The sequence below is a fragment of the Cantharellus anzutake genome (genome assembly GCF_015039405.1).
Source record: "Cantharellus anzutake strain C23 chromosome Unknown EI90scaffold_16, whole genome shotgun sequence".
Taxonomy (NCBI): Eukaryota; Fungi; Basidiomycota; class Agaricomycetes; order Cantharellales; family Hydnaceae; genus Cantharellus; species Cantharellus anzutake.
In genome coordinates, this window is record NW_024066966.1 from 344,734 (window position 1) to 365,049 (window position 20,316).

Genomic DNA, 20,316 nt, shown 5'->3' on the forward strand with positions numbered 1-20,316 from the left:
GTTGATGTTGAGTCTTGCGGCGCTAAGATCTACTTTGTTTCCCTTTTTTGGATCAGTTGTTACTAAAGTCAGTGCGCATTGATAGCGCCTGACTATAAAACACCAATTTTTGGACCTTACAACTTCTCCTCAGTTCACGCATAGCGGACTGAGGTGAGTCTAAGTTTTCTCCTTCATTTATGTGTTTAACAACTTGTATCTAATATTCATACACCAGCGACAACATCACTAGGTGAATACTTCCAATATATTTCTAGTTCACGCATAGCAGACTGAGCGACAACATCGCTAGTCCAACATTTCGTCTTATAAGAAGTAGACAACCTGTGTGAGGAAAAACTCAACTGGAAACATGCATCGGAGGACAAATTTACAGAGGCCCTGAAAGCGACCATCGAAAACAACAAACCGGCCCACGACAATTTGGTGTACGAACTCCTCAATGAATGCCGCATTACAGCTTGTTGTAAACATGGCGTTCCAAATATGGTAACCCGCTTCAGCGGTTCACTCGCAACCCAGATGTAATATAGAAAGAAATATAACTAAAATACACACAGCACTCCAGCACCCATATTTATACTTCCCAACAATATTCCAGGCTCTTCTATGCCCAGCGCTTATGCAGGCGCCTAGTAACCCGTAGAATATTCTCAGATATTCCAGTTCAGTTTCATCATGTGACTCATATTCCAACACAGCTACTTCAGAAGAACTCGACAAAGCAACAGAAACCATACACAGGTACCTAGAAAAAGCAGAACCCTTCATCGTAAATTTTGGTCCCAACCCAGTACTTGATCTGGAGATTGAGGAAATTTGTATCCGGTGCGACTACTGGACTTATCCGGAGCTCCAAATTCTTATGACGTAAACCAGCGTGACTGGACAAATGACATAAAATGGACAAGCCTGGTATCGAACCCAGGACTTCTAGTGTGCATCCATACACTACTCACCCGTTATGCCAGGGGGGGTACCCCTTCCCTGATGGTTGGAGATCACTTGATCCCTTCCTCCAACAGAGATTCGAGAAGTTCACGATGAAGCCGGAACCACCGTGGCGGATTGGGTGCTTTAATGGACCAACTGTATGAAATGATTAATAGAGCTGTACGCACGGACTATAACACGGAGAGTACAGTCAGTTATACGAAAGTTAAAAACAACAAAAGGGATATCACCTCAGTCTCTAACTTGAGAACTGAGGGAAAGGGAAAAAACCTAGCGCCCGCGCCATTTATACAACGAGTACTAATATCGCTTGCAATCGCGACACATGGTCGTCGGCAAGGGTTAATGCATAGAACAGAAAGCGTAGGCGGAAAAGGGTATCAGCGGTGATCCCATCAACACCGCGTCAGACAAACTAATAAGGCAAATAGATCGTCGTTAACCACAATGATTTCCAACACTGTATGTGGGATCTCATCCATATGCTGGGTTTTCGTATGTCCAGCGAGTAATAGTGAACCCACATAGTGGGATTCGCCTGTAGAAATAGATTTCCTAAGGACAAGGTCGCTCCATCGAGCCCAAAAGTTCATATCCCCACGCGCTCGTATGTACAGAGAGTAATAGCAGACCTATACGGGGTTAGCTCGCAGCATTAATAGATCATTCTAGAGGACGAGTTGTTTCGCCATGCCGGAAAGTTCTTATTCCGGTACGTGTGATCTTTAACAAGGACAGCAAGGTGTAGCGGGAACGGCCAAGGGACGGCCCATGAATTGATTTGAGCTCGCGACGCGTGACCCGGTTAAGCAGTAATTATACATTGAGTACATATTGTAGAAGGAGGTGGTGGGTGCGCCAAAGGGCTGTAAATACTGGAAGTAGGCAAGGGAGGTTGTTAGAGGCGATGGCAGCGATTTCAGACCCAGGGCTGAATCGAAGCGTTCTTACTCACCGAGGAAGAACGGGCTGGCAGTGGTAGGGGAACAGGAAGCATAGGTCGAAGACCTTTTTAAGCGCGCAGATGTTCCTGTTATCACATTAGGTTTTGGACTGTACTACAGCTGAGACTGTTCCGCTCCGCGCGTCCGCGCCGGAATGTTCAGCATACGGTCTGGAACCAAGCGAGCTGTGGTCCGCGATGAAGATGGGAGACATTGCAAGATGATCTTCCATGTGGCTGAGACAGGCGAGACCAAGGCGAAGCGGCATTGAGCCGATGGTGCTACAGTGAGATCTTCAAGACATCTGAAGTTGGCACAAGCGAGGCAAGGACGGTAGGATGAGTGAGATAGCTATGGGCAGGCAGGAGGCAGTCGTTGCGCGGCTGAGGTAAGCGCTGTTGTCATCCAATCGGCGTGGGAGGTTGGACGCTGTTTTGCCGCCAAGAGGGGAAGGACTCTCGCTTTTATGGGATATCCATTTCCCAACCCAGGCGTATTTCGGGGTTCCGTTGTGCCCCAGGGATGATAGATCGTATGAGACAGCAGAGTGAGATTCCGAATTTGTGTGAGTTTTTCATGCGTGAGTTTAGAACATTTAGTGGGGAATATGAAAACTGGACTAGCTCACCCAGGGAGTAAATCGAGATGTCCTGGAGGTAAATATAGCATCAGGCTCGTACCCAGCCGTTCTGTTTGAGGGTACAGACTGGGTCCGAGTCTGATATAGCATCTCTCCTTCAAGTGTAAAATAATCGTCAACATGTGCTCCAGATAGCAAACGAGGTGCTTCATTCCCGGAAATGGCGGGGATATACACTCGGCTGTGTTTAGATTACGCGGACCCTTGGGTTTTCTGTCAGTCGCCGATCTGATGCGCTGATATATAGCGCGCGCACCATCTGCGGATATTTTTTTTGGGTGTTGACAGGGGATGGAGTTAGGCGGGGACAGCGCCCTCGGGCCCCGGGGCTCAAGGGCCGAGAGTTAGGTTGCATATGTATATATTGGCTCTTCTGGCTCGTCCAAGGACTTCATCTTGACCATAGAGCCACTTTCGAAACATAGAGCTATCAAGGATGCAGCTACAAGACGACATAGCGGCAATCGCCAACGAGCTCAAAGTCTTCCTGCGATCACTAGCAATAGCTTTCGAGCTGGGAGATGTCTCCGCTTTTATTGATTTGTTCCAGCCTAATGGATACCTTCGCGAGTGAGTGGAATCGTTTTGGCCTTCCCTTCGCTGGCTAGATGGATTCTCAATGCGTACATGCACATTTAAAAGTATCTTAATCTGCGCGTGGAATTACTCTTCGGTCGCTAAGGGACGCATGGAAGAATTCTTCGATGCATGTGGTGGTCTGCCAAACATCAACCCCACCTCTATCAAGATAGATGATACCAAAACTTCACCAGCAAGATACAAGTCGCAATTTAGAGGGATCGAGTACGTATTAGCCCATTCACCACCCCTAGTTTTGTTTCTCCCCACTCCACCTGGATCCAGCTAACCCTTCCCACCCGAAACCGGGATGTCTTCAATATTCATTTAGGGGTTTTTTCGTCTTTGAAATAGAAGACAATGGACTTAACGGCGTAGGAGTCGCTCGTCTTCAATGGGACAACGCCTCTGAGAAATTCAGAGCGCTCACGCTGTCGCTGGTGTTGGATTCATTCAAAAGATATGTCGAACTCTCTGGTGCTAAAAGACCCATAATTACTCCAACATCTGAGCGTCAAGCCAAGGTCAACTGGCACGAAAGGCGCATGCTGGAATCATGCTTTGCTTCTACTTCTCCGAAGCCAAACCCAGATGTCATCATCATTGGTGCTGGTCATGCAGGCTTAATGGTCGCAGCTAGACTCAAACGGCTGGGGATTGTTTCACTGCTCATTGATAGAGGCAATCGCATCGGAGACGCCTGGAGGAATAGATATTATTCTCTGAAACTGCAGGACACCGTTTGGATGAACCAATTTCCATATCTTCCGTTCCCCGATGATTTTCCAGTTTACCTTCCCAAAGACAAGTGAGTGTTTAGCGTATATCCTCCAAAGGAGCCTTCAGGACTAAAGGATACCCAGGATCGCCGATTGGATTGAGATATACGCCACCGCTATGGACCTTAACATTGTAAACAGTTTTCTGCCGATATCTAATTCTTTGACCTGATTGATGACTCAGTGGCTGAATTCTTCCGTCATCCCTGACACAGCTACCTACGACAAAGCAACCGAAAGCTGGACTCTTGAAATACAACGAGCCAATGGTTTCAAACGCGAGCTCAAATGCAAGCATATTATTCTCGCTACCGGTCATGCGTGAGTTGAAAGCGTTGGGTTATCATGTGGACATTCTTGTTGACAGCCCTTCCTAGATCGGATCCACGGATCCCTCATTTTGAAGGCATGGAGAAATTCAAGGGACCAGTACATCATTCCAGCCTTCATAAAAATAGCGGGAATTGGAGAGGGAAGAAGGCGGTAATTATTGGTGCCGGAGTATCAGGTACAGTGTTAATTTTTCCGGTGCTCAATGCTGACCTGCCATCGGTAATCTTCATTTACTCATAGGACATGATATCTGTCATGAACTCCACAATGCTGGAGTAGAGGACATTACGATGGTTCAGCGTTCCTCCACATGTGTTGTGAGTCAAGAAAACGGGATGCCTCCGGCACTGTCTGGCTACTTTGCAGGTGGACCGCATGTCGAGGTGTGGCGTTATATTTGTTTTCTCCTTGTTGACACGCTGAATTTATGCCACCATCCTTCCGTGCAGGAGGTGGACCTCGCTAGCATATCGTTCCCTTTCAATTCGCTTGAGCCGTTTGCTAAAATCGATCATGCGGAAATCAACGAAGCAGATAAAGCAATGATTGAGGGACTTGAGCGTGTTGGATATGGCGTCGCAGGCAAGGGAGGTCCTGGACTTTACTGGAGTTTCTTGCGAAAAGGTGGTGTGAGTCGATCTCGTCACCATATTTGCATAAGTTTCAAAGGGGTTCTTATGAGCTTGCATTTAGGGAACTTATCTGGACGTTGGTTGCACCCAATTGATAATCGATGGGAAAGTGAAGATCAAGCAGGGTGCTGAGATTCAATGCTTTGAGGAGAATGGCGTTCGATTCGTGGATAGAAGCTTTCTTGAAGCGGATATCATCATCTTAGCTACTGGTGGGCGCGCATATGTATGAGGGAAATCCCTCGAATTGCTGTCATGAACCTAATTCTCCATTTCTTAGGGTATCTATCTATGCGCGAGACGTGCCGAAAGATTTTTGGGGATGAGGTTGCCGATCAGACTGATCGTGTATGGGGTCTTGATGCCACAGGCGAAGTGAATGGTATCTGGAGACAAACAGGTTGCCCTGGGTGAGTCTTAGTAGTTCTCGATCTTCCCGGCTTTTATTGAAGTGGCGGTTTTCCCATTGCCATTTTCCCTATTTTTATTGGCACCAAACATCAAGTTTCTGGTATACGGGTGGGGTAAGTTTTATTTAGTCTGCACATGTACCAATTTATTCATCATCCTTTCATTCAGACTATCCTACTGTCGCGTATTCATTCCAAGTATCTTGCACTCTGGATTAAAGCAATTGAGATGGGACTTGCTCCGAAGATCAAACTCTAATTACTTGTATAGTTAACTCCTGGTTGAGACCAGCTATGATGGACTATCCCCCTTCCATCCCGCAGTAGGTCCTAGCCGGCTGAATGTGGCGCCATGAATATGGCAGGCGTGATTTATGTGCTTGCGAAGCTTCTTAATTCAATGCCAAGTGGCTAGGGTTCGAGAATCCAGTCGGGCGAAAGTGTTCACACAGCTGCAGGTATCCTAAATTGTAACATGCTCGGTTCGGTATTCAGCAGCTCCGAAATGAGCAGCGCTAAGTTAATTGTGTCACCTATCTTGATGCGCACATATATACACTCGAGTATTTAACCCTCAAAACTATAGCTTCTGAATAGTAGGTACTACAGAGGTGACAGACCCGTACAGTAACTCGGTTTGCCAGACAGTCCGTAATCGATGTGGGGCCATCGTCAGTTGCCTCGCCTCACAATCACGTTGATGGTATAGATAGCCGAAGGACACCTCAGAGCGAGTTTCCCCGAAGTTTGCGGTCTGGAAGAGTGAGTGGGAATCTATCTAGTGTACATCCTGTGACATAGCGATGGTCTAGCAGAATAGAACGCATGTTCGATGCGGCACAATCCATGACGGAGATCCAACTTTACTTGTTGTTAACGGATGGAGACACACAGAGGATGTAGCGTGGCGACAGCCCCGACGACCGCTGATGGTTCTGAAATTTCCGAACGGACCCGGTACAAGTGTAACACTGCGGAGAATGGGGACGGTGGCTACCAGCATTGAAGCCGAAAGACGGAGAATACAAATAAATGTTGAATTGTCAGAAGTTGACATCTACCTCACGGCGCAGAGCCTGCATCAGATGTGGAAAGCACGGATGTCGCTGTAAAAAGGGCAAGGAGTCTGCTAGTTGTGGCGATCGAAAGCAAAAATCAATCTTGATACTGAATTACTATACTGATTCTAAATAATGACGCGCTCATGTCTGTGCACTCATAAGGTTGTGGGATGTTGGCCGACAAGTGGCGAACGACCCGCTTATATTTCGCCTGCATGAAAGCAAGGGGTTGAGGAGAAAAAGAATTGTCCTTAATTGAACGGACCGCCATATTAACCAGCTATGCACAAGGCGTTGTGCTAGCTTACGTCAGCGACCAAGTGGCAGCTATATAACACCAGCTTGACCTTTGGTTGGTCCTTGAGCGTGCCTTGAATGGCTACGCTATTGTACTTGCCGCAAAAGTATCTCTTCCAGCTGCCTTTTTTACAGCTGGAAGTTTAGTTTTGCGTAGATCGATGCCGTGAGTTTTACCGACGACATTGCGTTTGAGCTGTGTCGTGTTTGTCTATCACGGTTACATATGTAGTATTTTGTCTTACTCTTTTCTGTCCATAATTGCATCATTTTTTCTTGACTTGAGGACTAGTTACAGACTAAGCGGTGCTACGAAATGAAAGCTTACCGTTGGAGAGTAGGAAGACGGTGAAGAACAATGAGACCAGATAATTAAATCAGTCAATGAAGGCGCGCAAGCCCTGATGCCGATGCATGCGGTAGATGAGAGGCCAGCAGATGGAGCAACATACGTGGGTAAAATCAATCTGGGACTTGGGAAAGTAGAGACCGACATGGCTGACTGAGCATGAGCATGACAGATATATGAGGCTGACAGCGGGTACGGCGTAAGAAGTGAAGGCGCGCGGATGGAAAAAAGGAGTCATTGAATTCAATAGGCATTTCACACACTGATCGGGGTCGGGAATTGCCGTGGTTCCGATGTAAATTTGCCAGTCTGGTTCGGTAACCGGAAGCCCGTAAATGAGCTAAGCAGATCGTGGTACCTGCCCTTATGTGTGTGCACCTACACCCGAGTAGGCAACCCTCCAACTTGGTATAGCTCCTGAGTATTACAAAGGCTAGAGCTGTTGAGGTGGACGCGTTGTTACGCTTTCTCATCTCGCGCAGCTCTTATTTAATAGGGCACAGCCGTATCAATGGTCTGGGCCGAATGATTACTCTGGAGTACTTCCTCCGAAGAGACACCTCAGGACGGCTCTCGCTGGATATGTACGCAAATTCTTCATGAATCAAATGTGACGAAAAGCAGCGGTGATCGGAGTTGGAAATCACTTTCCGCTGGTTTAATGTGGGGACTTAGCGGGCCCGGCCAAAGGACAGCGCAGCGCAGACAAGAAATGTAGACCTATCGTGCTGGCCAGGTAACCTCTCGTCTTTTGATGTCCTGCTTTAGTGCATCTCTGGCTGTGGTGGGATTCCCAGATCTGGAGTCATCAGCAATGGACTGCAGAGCTTGACTCATGCTTGACCTATTGTGGAACTCGCGGTCGTATGCCGCCCATTTAATCTGGGCACAACACAGCCTCCCCCAACTTCAAGTTGGGCGCCATTGAGCCTTCCAGCTCAAATGCAGTGTGACCTGTGTGCTTTGATTACGTGGCCTGCTCTTATATTATGACTCAGCCATGCGCAACTTTTGCTAGGCATCTGTGTGGACACGGTCTCTCAAGAGGCTTCGGGGGTCGGGGGCTGTGTTTTCCATTCTGAGCGTCTTGCAAAACAGTCCCCCATTTTCAGGAATGGTGCATTCGGCTATGCTTACATTGCGTGCTTGATTTTATGGCAGCGGCCGAGCTGATGCGTTGACGGACATGCACTCCGTCTGAGGATATCTTTAGTTAGGTGTTTGAAAATCAGGGGAAGGGGAGAGTGGAGTTAGGCGGAGGACGATGTCCTAAGAATCGAGCCGTACGTGTATATATACATGTTGCCTCTTCTGCAGCTCTGGTCCGTCTACCAACCGCATTTCACCCCCGAGCCTACTTGCAAAACGAAAACTCTATCAAGCATGCAACTACACGACGACACTGTAGTGGCAATCTCCAGCGAGTTCGCAGTCTTTCTGCGATCACTAGCAATAGCTTCCGAGTCGGGAAATATCTCCACTTTCATTGATCTGTTCCAGCCCAATGGATACCTCCGCGAGTGAGTGAGATCATTCTGGCCCTCCTTCTGCCGGCTTCTGATGCGTGAATGCGTGTCTAAAGTATCTTAATTTGTGCCTGGAATTACTCTTCGGTCGCTAAAGAACACATGAGGGAGTTCTTCGATGTGTGTGGCGGACTGCCAAACATCAAACCTGCTTCCATCAAAATAGATGGAACCAAAACCTCACCGGTAAAATACAAGTCGCAATTCGGAGGGATTGAGTATGTATTAGACCATTTGCTACTTCCAGTTTCACTCCCCACTCCAGCTAACCGTTCTTGCATTCCTCCCCAAACTCATTTAGGGGGTTTTTCGTCTTTGAAACTGGAAACAATGAGCTTAGCGGTGTAGGAGTTGCTCGTCTTCAATGGGACAACGTCACTCGAAGATTCCGAGCACTTACGCTATCGCTGGTGTTAGACTCGTTCAAGAGATATGTTGAACTTTCTGGCGCTAGACGACCCATTGTTACTCCAGCATCCGAGCGCCGAGCCAAGCTCAACTGGCACGAAAGGCGCATGCTGGAGTCATCCTTTACTTCCCCTTCTCCGAAGCCAAACCCAGATGTCGTCATCGTCGGTGCTGGTCATGCAGGCTTAATGATCGCAGCTAGGCTCAAACGATTGGGGATCGTCTCACTGATAATTGAGAAGAGCAGTCGCGTCGGAGACGGCTGGAGAAATCGATACCATTCCCTGAAACTCCAAGATACCATTTGGATAAACCAGTTTCCGTACCTTCCATTCCCCGATGACTTTCCAGTTTACCTTCCCAAAGACAAGTGAGTGTCTAGCAGGTCTTCCAAAAGCGCCTTTGGGACTAAAGAATATGCTCACAGATTTGCTGATTGGATTGAGATATACGCCACAGCCATGGACCTTAACGTTGTAAGCGGCTTTCACAATGATAATCGCCTATTTCACCCGTATCTGATTCCTTGGGGTTGATGCCTCAGTGGCTGAATTCTTCCGTTGTCCCTGGCACAGCTGCTTATGATAAAGCATCTGAGAACTGGACTCTTGAAATACAGCGAGCCGATGATTCTAAACGCGAGATCAAGTGCAAGCATGTTATTCTTGCTACCGGTCATGCGTGAGTTCAAAACCGATAGGCTGTCACGCCGGCATGTCTATTAACAACCCTTAGGTCGGATCCACGCATTCCTCACTTTGAGGGCGTGGAGAAGTTCAAAGGACCAGTACATCATTCCAGTCTTCATAAAAATAGCGGAAATTGGAAAGGGAAGAAAGCAGTAATTATTGGTGCCGGAGTCTCAGGTACAGTTTCAATTTCCAGCCCTCAATGCTGCCTTCTCACTGGGATCCTTCTTTTGCACATTAGGACATGATATCTGTCATGAACTCCACAACGCTGGAGTAGAAGATATCACGATGGTGCAGCGATCCTCCACATGTGTTATCAGCCAAGAAAACGGACTACCTCAAGTGGTATCTGGCTACTTCGAGGGTGGTCCGCCTGCGGAGGTATAGCGTTTGTTCCTCTCTCTTTGGCGGCACGCTGATTTTGTGTTACCACTGTCGTGTGTAGGAAGTGGACCTTGCCAGCATATCGTTCCCTTTCAATGCGCTCGAGCCGTTTGCTAAAGTCGGTCATGCGGCAGTCAACGAAGCAGATAAGGCAATGATCGATGGTCTCGAGCGTGTTGGATATAGGGTCGCAGACAAGGGAGGTCCTGGACTCTACTGGAGTTTCTTGCGGAAAGGTGGCGTAAGTCGACTCCCATCACCATATCGCGCAAGATTTTCGAAAGGGTCCTTATGAGCTTGCATCTAGGGAACTTATCTCGATGTCGGCTGTGCCCAATTGATAACTGATGGGAAAGTGAAGGTCAAACAGGGTACTGAGATTGGTTCCTTTGAGGAGAATGGTGTTCGATGCGTAGATGGAAGTTTCCTCGAGGCGGATATCGTCATCTTAGCCACTGGTGCGCACATTACGAGGGCAATCCCTTCGAATTGCTGTCATGAACCTAATTTTCCATTCCTTAGGGTATCTTTCTATCCGCGAGACGTGCCGAAAGATTTTTGGGGATGAGGTTGCCGATCAGACTGACCGTGTGTGGGGTCTCGATGCTACAGGCGAGGTGAATGGTATCTGGAGACAAACGGGCTGCCCTGGGTGAGTTTTAGTGGTTCTCGATCTCCCCCATGTTCATTGAGTAGCGGATTTCCCATCTTTTTATTATCATTAAACGTCAAGCTTCTGGTATACGGGTGGGGTAAGTCTTATTCAGTATGTGATCGCACTCATTTATTGACTATCCTTTCATCCAGACTATCCTACTTTCACGTATTCATTCCAAGTATCTTGCACTGTGGATTAAAGCAATTGAGATGGGACTGGCGCCGAAGAGCAAAGTTTAATTACTTGTACAGTTAATTCTTGGTTGAGACTAGCTATGATGGACTACGTCCCCCAGTAGTAATTTTCAGTCATTTCCGAAAGAACCCTCTGGCGTGTTCGAATCTTGAGAAAAACGTCCACAGGCCAGGCTCGGATGCTGGCTCTTAAGTCGTCTTAATGGTGAGAAGTAGCTAGCGTATTGCACAGAAATCTTACAGAAGTGACGAGCTGAAATCTGATCTTATGAGGGGCACTTATGAGTATGAGTATGTCAAGTCAAATGGCGGAAACACGAAGTTTCTGGGCCGCCACCCTTGTACATGCGCGAGGCATACTTATCCACATACATGGTCCACCTGTCCACTTGTTCATGTTTTAATTTTAATTAGGTTGTGAGAAAAATGTGGCCGAGCCGGCGCCCCCCGTACAAGTGCAAGGATTTTTCAGTTTACCGTTTGCATCAAAGGTCCCTGACGAAAATCATTTGCTGAGAACCACGGATGGTACTAGGTATCGTCGCTATGCAGCACTACAATATTTTTTGGCATCCATGAAATTATGATATCGTGGGCGATAATATAATACACATGCAGGGCACACTATATTGGGGGCGAAGGGATGTGGAAGAAATACAAGCCCAATTGCACAAACAAAGAGGGGTATTTCGTGTGATGTGCGCAAGCACATACACATTAGCCTGAACTGCCAGGAAACTAGCTATGGGCAGGTTTAAGCAGAACAGTGCGCCCGGACCAGGATATCAGAGGCCAAAAGCTTGGGCTCATCGATCAAAAACAGCTTCCCAATCATGCACCCACTTGTATCATCCTGTCTGCCGTCCCGCTATCCCTAATTCCAGACGTCCTCCTAAACATACCGACAACCCTACTCACTTCCTTGCCTCCTTAAGCGTCATCACAACCAAATCATCATCATCCATATTATAGCTTGCCAACGTATTCGCATTTGTTAACATCTTATTCCTAAACGATAGCCGAATCCTACTCGCAGGTATATTTGCTTTAACGTTCGCGATGATTCGATCACGTAATGATGAGACGAGTAATGTGAGTGGGATGTCGGGAATAGTGATGACCGCTCCATTAAGGTTCCACTCAGATTTTTCTGAGTAGTTGGGCAGTTGGACGGACAGTGTGATGGCTTCCTATGGAAAGGGTAAGGAAACGGGTCTGGTGAGATAGTGGTAAATGACCGCGACTCACAGGGTGCATATTGATCCAATCTTCTTCCTAAATGCCCATGGATACTCAGTCATGACGCAATCTCATCAAGAATGGACCAACTTACAGGATAATAGTGCCCCTCGATCCTCTCAATCCGAGGACGTTTCGCAATGGGTTCACCCTCCGGAGCGCCATCTGCAGGTCTACCAGACAAATTCCCGCCAAGGGCAGCAAGTCGTGAAGGGTGCATCCCAGCTGCAGCTCCACCTGGAGGGAGGGGTAATTGAGTGGGTGCGTAACTCGTGGCGGATGCGGGTTGTGGTTCGGCGGTGATGACTGCGTTAGGATGGGAGGCTGCGAGTGTGTTGGGGTTTTGTGGGAGGGAGAGTGGGGGTGGTGGAAGTGTTGATGTCGTTGGGATGGGGTTGATATTAGGTCCAATGGTAGGACCGATGGTGGAAACATCGGCTCTAAGAAGATAATCCATTAAAAACATTGGGGAGGGAAGATAAAAGGGAGTCGGAAACTTACTGTCCAAGACCGTGTGCTTTGTGAATAGCGGCAATTTGCTCATCAAAGTTGACGTGTGCTTGATACTTGTTAAGTGTGCTTTCTTTTGATGCAGTATGACCATCCCAAACGGCCTTCTCGCGCTCTTTGCGGCGAAGTCTTTCTTCCTCTTCTTGTTGCCTCCGCTTTTCATCATCTCCATCGAAGAGGTCTCCACGCGCACGAGCGAGTTGCTTGAGTGCAGAACCAACATCGGCACCTGGGCGGGCCATTAGACCCCATGTAAGCAGTATAACTAATGAGGCGTACCTCGTTGGAGCTCGGATGCCTGCGCTTTCCGAGCTTCCAAGGTATCTCGTTGACTCTTCCATCTTGGGTCGAGCAACTCGATACGCATGTGCTCGTCCAGCTCGTTGACGGGAATTTGCTGGCCGCAAATAGTGCATGTCGTGACTGCAGCTTTTGCATTCCGCTCCTTGATACCTGCGCATCGGGCGGGATGAGTTCCTCGGAAGAAATAGAAAATATGGGAAACAGAACTCACTCTTCGGAATATAATCGGTGCGGATCTTCATTGGTGCGCCAGATTCGACAGAGCGAGCTTGCAGCTCCTTCGCCTTGGATAACTGTTCCGCTTCTTGCATGGCCAACACTTGTTTCTGCTCTTCATCATCATCGTCCACAGCGTCCATTCCATTCTTAACTCCGTTCACGGATGAGACTGCGCTCTGAGAGGCAGCGGCAGCGGCATCCGCAGCAGCCTGGCTCGCTTTATGAGCCTCGACCTCAGGAGCCGTGTCCTCCGTGATCATAGCGGCCACACGTTTCTGCTTCTCCGTGAGTTCCTCCATCTCGAGAATGGTCATCGGTGCAGGGAGCTCGGATTGAGCATCAGCTTGAGTGAACTCGATAGTTTGGACAATAGCAAAGTCGTGCCAATCAATCTCAGCGAAGGCAATGGCTTCTTCATCTCGTTCTTTGGCTCGTTTTGCTTCGCGTTCAGTTTCATACCGTTGCCATTCGCCACGGGCTTTCGCGTCTTTCAGGAACCTGTCACGACCTTCCGGCGTTTTAAAAGATTCTATTTTTTCGATATCTTCCGGTGGTGGATAGAGAACCCGGGAGTATTGTTCAACGATACGGTTGAAGTAGCTGAAGAGCGAGTGGTCGGGCCTCAAGAAGTCAAACTGGTAATTTCTCCCTTCACGCACAGAGAGTGACCTGAGGAACGTCGGTCCTCTTCGAGCGGTAAAGAGAGCCGTCAACTTGAGAATGTCCCTAGTTTTGATTATGGTAGGTGCACCAGGCGATAGTTAGAAACAAATGTTAGTAAGCAGGGAACTATGAGGGCAGTGGCGACTGACAGGTCAAGAGCGCTTTTATGGGGAACTTCAACAACGAAAGGGAGAGTTGGGGGTTCTTTTGGAGCCGTGCTGAGCGGTCCATCTGGTCGTGCAGTTTCCGCAGCAGGAGTTGGTACAACAGATCGGTCGGCGCCATCAACATCACCTTCACGCGTCCGCTCAATGCGATGACGGTAGTAGGCATGGTATGGATCAGCTGGATTCAAAAAGGAGAATTTGGGATCTTGTCTGTGGTTTTCACGAATCTTCTCTTCGAACTGGATCGGATTTGCGGAGACGGCGACGAAGCCTGGTTGATAAACGATTCATGGTAGGGCAGCAATGGTCAGTGTTGGGCAGGGATGTCCATTTGGTCCCAAACAATGAGGCGGCTTACCAGCTGTAGAATCGACGATAGCTATAGGGTAGAAATGCTTATTGAGCTGTAACCTGGCGATAAATAATCAGCCCTTACTTCTTATGTCGGGTGGAGGGTATATCATCCCCACAATGAACTTCGGCTTCGCTGGCTCGGCCCCATTTGTTGTCCCAGCCTCGGGAGCACCGCTATTCACCGCAGATGCTGGCGAAGCAGAACGCCCGTTCGGGGAAGGTACTTCAACGGCCATTTCACGGAAGGCCACTTGAGTGAAAGAGGGAAGTCACACTTGGCTGCTGAATTTGCATCCGAACTTTGCTCGATGGACCTCAGGGACAGCTTGGCGGTTGGCGCGCCCATCACCACCGTACGATCTTCTAATCCTTTGGATGTACTTATTTTACACGTGCACCACAGGCTCGTGAGCATGGCGATCTCGCTGAGCAGCTATACCTCGCTGGGAAGTGGCAGGAAGCGTTGGGACATCACCAACAAGCGGCTGCGCAGTACAAAGAATGCTTGAATTATACCCACAATCCAGGAGTGAGACTCTTCTTTTTTATGTCCCGCTGTACCCTTGTTGATCCTGATCCGTTCTAATTGCTTTCAAGTTGCACACCACTTTACAAATGTTGCACAATGATCATGCCCGATTGGCGAGAGACCTCAAACGAAGAATATCTGACAATGAACAACATCCCACATCCCCGACAGCACTGAAAGGTCGTGCATTACCGGCTGTCCCCAGCGTTACGGGGATCCAGGAAACCCAGCCTCAATTACCTAGCAATCCTGATCGCCAAACAAGACCTCGAGATGTCTACCGAAGAAGTGTACAGAATAATCTGTGCCAAGAGGGACGCGTCACGGCGCCCCGTTTCCAACGCTCTACTTTATCGCACGATGATAACTCCCACACACAATCTCCAGGTCTATCGCCGTCCAACTCTCACTTGATGCATGATTCCCACACAACAGAGAAGATGGTTGATGGGAGTTACATGTTTTTAGGGGATGGGCAAGTGAGTATCGAGTGTGTGTTACACAGCTCGGGGCACTCCCACAATCGCTTGTAGGAACCACAAGACTCGTTCACTATTTTCTTCAAGGCCATCGAAGGAATGCTGGACAAATTTAGCCAGCCCATAGCTTTCGCCACGGCACCACTAGTTTCGGGCTCTTCGAGGACGTGTAACTCTCCTCAGAAGGTGAAAAGTAACGTGCAAAGCGAATCTACTCCCATTGACACGGATGGTTACGGTAAGGTTTTGAAAGGATTTGTCTATAATGGACGCTCATCTATCTCCCGACAGAATCTGAGGACTCTGATTCATCTTTTTATATGATCGATCCCGCATTATCGATCCCTGACTCGGCTTCTGGATCACAATTTCAATATCCACCCCCCCTCTTCCAATCCTCATCAAGCAAGACTGGGACTTTACGAGCCAAAGAAGCTGGTTCTCATTTACTCCAGACTGAGAATAGTCAGTTGAAGTCGCAGGTTGGGCAGCTGACAGCACGTATCTCAGAGTTAGAAGATGTGTTGCGTGCTAGAGAGCAGCAGCAGAAGGCAATGCGAGACAGCATCATGATGGTAAAAAGAGAAGTGAGCATCCCAAGACCGCCGTTCGCATTAAGCCCAGTCTGAGTCCCCCACCAGGCTCAGCGAGCTATGGCAGCCTCTGCGAATCTTGGACGCTCGGTCCTCCCTCAGCCACCTCAGGCGCTGCAGGCCTCTCTCATGGGCCAAGCCAACCCGTCCTACATGCCTATTCCTCTTCCTCGTCCCCACCAGGTTTCGCCTGAGAAGCCTGTGGCTCCAATCACCCCTGCGGTCCCAATATTAGACCCTGCCTTGGACATGCAAACATTGAGACGCATGCAAGACTTAGAGACCCAAATTCAAACTCTTAAGAACGAGAACGAACAACAGGTCAGTTGCACTGCGATTGCGGCTGTTTGAGGAATACCTGATGGCTCCAACACTGCTTAACACCTAAAGAAAGCACAAATTTCACGGTATAGGCAGAGGTGGGCAAAACTCAAAGAGAATGCAAAACGCAAGCACCAGAAGGATGACCCTCACCCTGATCGGGCCGGGCCGGCGGCCCCGACTCCAGACGATGGAGACGAGGGCTGACATCGCGTTTGCATCACTTGCGTGGATGTGCTTTATCAGGCACTCAACAAACGCCTGTTCCAAGAACCAGCCTGACGAGGGCACAGCCTATGAATGCCACAAACATTTCGTAAAAATAGCACTGTTATGCAATCCCTTATTCCTTTGTTTATCCTGGATGTGATCTGCGATTTCGCCTTGGCGCGCGCTTAAACAAGGTTCAGGACGGCGTCACATTAAGTGATTCTATCTTGCCTAACGTCACACCTACGTGACGAGGCCTTGAAGCCATAAGTACCTCCCGTGCTCACACACTGGACCATGGACAGGAGTGGAGCTAATGGAGGCTTCCAGCACTCAGTACGCGAAACCACCTCGCGGTTGCGTGCAGGCGTGCAGCGAAAGAATGAACTCATTGAATTATTAGCCGCGCCTTTAGCTGCCTGCAGTCTTCTCCCTCCAGCACTTCAACGTTGCAATACTCGGCCATATCCGTTCTCCTGCAGTGCTGCGTGGCATCGATGGGTACCTGCATTACTGAGCGTGCTTTTGGAACATGTCGTTCCACACTGGTATCAACCACTGAAAGACGAAGGACAGGCCGATATTCTGAATCAATACTTCTGTCCTGTCGACGTTAACTCTGAGATGGCTCCTGTATTCTCTTCCAATGCATACATACTACTATCTGTGCCATCTATTGATGACTTCGGTGCGACCATGCTGTCAAATTTGTTGATGGCCCACCCATTGCACAAGCTATTCACTTCATCTATCGAATATCAGCGTTCGGGTATTAGTGACATCGAATGGGAGGCTCTTGTTCAAGCATACATATCAATAAGCACCAGAGTGGCCAACTCCAATTTGTACGTGAGGGCGGAGTTGCCTCCCATATTACTGGATAGGTGCGGCGTCCTTTATTCGCCGATCTCCGTCGACTCAAACTGGTAGTTTGGGGTAGAGAATTCCGGAAGCATATCTACGAGGAGCTCGAGTTGATCGTGCATTACTTAGCTTCGCTGGGTATGTTTCATCAGCATTGCGCTTTCCTCCTCTCATCATATTACGGAAAGGAGATCCACCAGGGGTGAGCCCCGTATTGCACTTCCTGCGAAAACTGGTCCAGACAGGAGGATTCCCCCTCGTTCGAGATGACATGCGTGTGTCTTTCTTCCCCTGTTGCCTTCCCATCATGCGCAAGCGTTTTTCAACTGATAGTGACGGGAACTACTCAGTCGTCTGGTCAAAATTAGTTTCTTCATTACCCGTCACATTGTCGCAACCGATTTTAACATCATTAATATCAAATCTTCCCTTGGAACCCCAAGTCTTAGCTGCCCATGGGAAAGTACGCTCCCGAGTGAAGGGGCTTGCGAAATTGGTCGAAAGCATATTTGGAAGCATTCGGGCGGAATCCGATGATTTGTGGATTCCGCTGGAGGCAGTGTTCCTTGGGCGGTCCTGGGATGAGCGGATTGCCCGTGTTCTAGTGTGTTGGGTATCGAATGCACTCGATACTGGTGAGATCGTTGAACACAGTGCGTTTCGCGGTAGTCCACTTTTCCCGGTCACTTACCGTGTACTTCTGCAAGATATTATAAATCTCCTACATAAAACGTTGACAGTGTGGGCTTCAACGCCACACATGCAAAATCTTCTAGTCTCTCGGCATCGGTGTAAGTAATGCAGCAAATACATTCTAATGTAAAGTTTCATGCGAGCTTCCCGTCCAGATATCACTTGCATCCTGTTTTTATGCCTTTCATATCTTCCCAAGTCGTCCAAGCATCTCGAAGAACTTGCCACTTCACCTTCTTTCCTATCATCGGTATCGAAGTACATTGGCAATCTGGATCCCATAATTCGTCGGCTAGGAATGGCCCTTGCTGAGTATCTGGCGGAGCTGAGCGGCCGAACACTCCAATTCGGTGACTGGGACGGAGACAAAGATGGCAGAGATTGGATTCGTCAGCTAAGGGTACTTGTTCGATCACCGGACGTGCTGGCGCAGCATCACAACGATGAAATGAATGTCGGAGACCAACTTGATGAGCTCAACCCAAGAGATTTAATTCCTGTAGAGAGGAAGGATGCCTCTCACATCATTTTCAAGGCTGCTGATTCAGATGATGAATCCGTTGTTGGATACGGCTCGTCTCCATCATCTTCACGTCCCCCATCGCCGACGCCAAGCGAATTGGATGAAATTGAAAACGACCCTACATTGCGTGTCGGGGGAGGGCTGAGTAAGCAGAGGATCGTGCGCCCCGTCTACCTTGTCACTTTAGGCGAGCTACTGCGCCCTTCCAAAGCCCAAGAGGAAGATCAATTCCAGAAGCTGCAGATGGCCTTGACTCATGGTGAGGAACTTATACGGAGAAAGAAGGACTACGGGACCGAGCTTGGTATGTGGTACTTTGCTGAGACATATCAATGCATTGTAACATGATGTTAGAGGAGAATGCAGCAAACCTAACCCTTGCATTCGTGGGGTTGCAAGACAACTACGATATGAGCAAGTTTGAGGAATATCGAGAAAAAGGGCTCACGGCGCTAGTTGCATGCTGCCCTAGAATCGCCGCCCCGTAAGTCCTCCTGAAGCTTACGGCTGCTCTATTAACGGTATTGTGAAAGATGCATAATTGAGCAATTCTTCCACAACCAGTATTCGACAACCCAAAGGTTTGCGATGCTCACTGCATTGGCCCTGGGTGCTCGCGAGTTGGCGGGCTTGACTGCGGCACCATACATACCTAGCAAGCTTTTCCCGAGCAAAATGCTCCCAAGCAGCCTTCACGAGCGATATATGATGGAAGGGTCCTCAAGAGAAACCACACTCGCGTTGCTAGCCGATTCAATTAGTCAAATGGCACTTCAGCGTGGCAAAGAAGATGCAGAGCAGAAGGTCCCTCAAATTATCCGAGAGAAACAACTCCGCCTCAAATCAGATGCATCACGACTAGTCCGTGAAACAGGTTCCCACGAGCAGTTGGGCAGTGGTTTCAAGGATGTTGCAGCAGAGTTTTTCATCATGCCGTTCGTTTCCAGGTTTTGGCAGTACCTTCGAGATGAACAAGCCCGAGAAAGCCGCTCGTACCAGGGATCCGGTCAGCGGTACCGGTATCGCGGAGCTGGAACGGGGATGATACTTGATGCCCTTGTCTTGAGACAAATACTTAACACCTTAGCTGTGCTCCTGCATGCTGCTCGTCATTCCATAGCATTTCTTTCCCTCTTATCCCCGGAAACGTTGGAACTCGCAGTGAGTATAGGAACTCGCCCAGCTAGCTTGACCTCGCCTCTGGGATCCATCGCATCCCAAGATGAGGCCGACGGCGACGGCGATCAAGGAGAAACGCATGCATCCGTCGTTGCAGCAGCACTGGAGCTCACACTCGTGATCTTAGACGCATCCAAGGATCTTGACGGTGGAAGGGTACTCGCACTGGAGAGAACTTCGCTATTGTTAGCAGTGCGAGAATGGGCAGGTGATATTTTCAGGTTGCTGGAAACGCGAGGAAGTGTGGATTTGGGGAGCAACAGCAGCACGCTGAACAGAGCGCGAAGAGCGGCGGCAGGTGTCACACTTGGAGTACAGGAAGTAATGGAAAAATGGGGTAGATCTGTCAGCTGGCTGATGTAATTATAGTGGAACACAACGAATTTGCCACCCGTATATCGATGGTGATATAGCACAAATAGAGCTAACGGGACGCGAGCCACAATAGTTCTGAATTATATAATGGGATAGGGGATATTGCCATTCCCTGGAAGCACCACATCCGGCCAGCCAATGCTGTCGCTTGCATCCATATACCTATTAATTTAATTCCGCATGGTGGCGTGATGGTGATGTAGCATAGTCTTAGATATCTTGTTGCTCCGAGTGCATATTGCTCATTCAAGCACT

General features: G+C 48.7%; 5 protein-coding genes across 5 annotated transcripts; 4 read left to right on the forward strand and 1 right to left on the reverse strand.

Annotated features, from left to right (window-relative positions):
• Positions 1 to 2,974: 2,974 nt before the first annotated feature.
• EI90DRAFT_3015065 (uncharacterized protein) lies at positions 2,975 to 5,530 on the forward strand (the record flags this gene model as incomplete). Its single annotated transcript, XM_039056864.1, has 12 exons — positions 2,975 to 3,108; positions 3,181 to 3,342; positions 3,449 to 3,925; positions 3,981 to 4,029; positions 4,081 to 4,217; positions 4,274 to 4,404; positions 4,470 to 4,612; positions 4,679 to 4,858; positions 4,923 to 5,073; positions 5,142 to 5,271; positions 5,367 to 5,385; positions 5,441 to 5,530. 12 exons carry the CDS (start codon positions 2,975 to 2,977, stop codon positions 5,528 to 5,530), a joined length of 1,803 nt encoding a protein of 600 aa, XP_038917729.1.
• A 2,831-nt stretch (positions 5,531 to 8,361) lies between these two features.
• Positions 8,362 to 10,885, forward strand: EI90DRAFT_3015066 (uncharacterized protein; the record flags this gene model as incomplete). Its single annotated transcript, XM_039056865.1, has 12 exons — positions 8,362 to 8,498; positions 8,561 to 8,722; positions 8,806 to 9,282; positions 9,340 to 9,388; positions 9,457 to 9,593; positions 9,648 to 9,778; positions 9,843 to 9,985; positions 10,050 to 10,229; positions 10,296 to 10,446; positions 10,511 to 10,640; positions 10,722 to 10,740; positions 10,796 to 10,885. 12 exons carry the CDS (start codon positions 8,362 to 8,364, stop codon positions 10,883 to 10,885), a joined length of 1,806 nt encoding a protein of 601 aa, XP_038917730.1.
• A 523-nt stretch (positions 10,886 to 11,408) lies between these two features.
• On the reverse strand, positions 11,409 to 14,570 carry EI90DRAFT_2993790 (Pre-mRNA splicing factor PRP21 like protein-domain-containing protein). The gene is made up of 9 exons (XM_039056154.1): positions 14,378 to 14,570; positions 14,300 to 14,320; positions 13,924 to 14,212; positions 13,104 to 13,837; positions 12,869 to 13,042; positions 12,581 to 12,818; positions 12,174 to 12,519; positions 12,089 to 12,115; positions 11,409 to 12,030 (listed from the first exon to the last, which is right to left on the reverse strand). Exons 1-9 carry the CDS (start codon positions 14,529 to 14,531, stop codon positions 11,755 to 11,757), a joined length of 2,259 nt encoding a protein of 752 aa, XP_038917731.1. The 5' UTR covers positions 14,532 to 14,570; the 3' UTR covers positions 11,409 to 11,754.
• A 33-nt stretch (positions 14,571 to 14,603) lies between these two features.
• On the forward strand, positions 14,604 to 16,424 carry EI90DRAFT_3121363 (uncharacterized protein; the record flags this gene model as incomplete). The annotated part of the gene is made up of 8 exons (XM_039063389.1): positions 14,604 to 14,648; positions 14,699 to 14,824; positions 14,893 to 15,303; positions 15,358 to 15,541; positions 15,595 to 15,768; positions 15,814 to 15,890; positions 15,945 to 16,217; positions 16,287 to 16,424. 8 exons carry the CDS (start codon positions 14,604 to 14,606, stop codon positions 16,422 to 16,424), a joined length of 1,428 nt encoding a protein of 475 aa, XP_038917732.1.
• Positions 16,425 to 16,724: 300 nt separating this feature from the next.
• EI90DRAFT_2915873 (telomere length regulation protein-domain-containing protein) lies at positions 16,725 to 20,049 on the forward strand (the record flags this gene model as incomplete). The annotated part of the gene is made up of 6 exons (XM_039054567.1): positions 16,725 to 17,287; positions 17,421 to 17,944; positions 17,999 to 18,082; positions 18,140 to 18,811; positions 18,862 to 18,991; positions 19,041 to 20,049. The coding sequence occupies 6 exons, from the start codon at positions 16,725 to 16,727 to the stop codon at positions 20,047 to 20,049; spliced, it is 2,982 nt and encodes a 993-aa protein (XP_038917733.1).
• Positions 20,050 to 20,316: the final 267 nt, after the last annotated feature.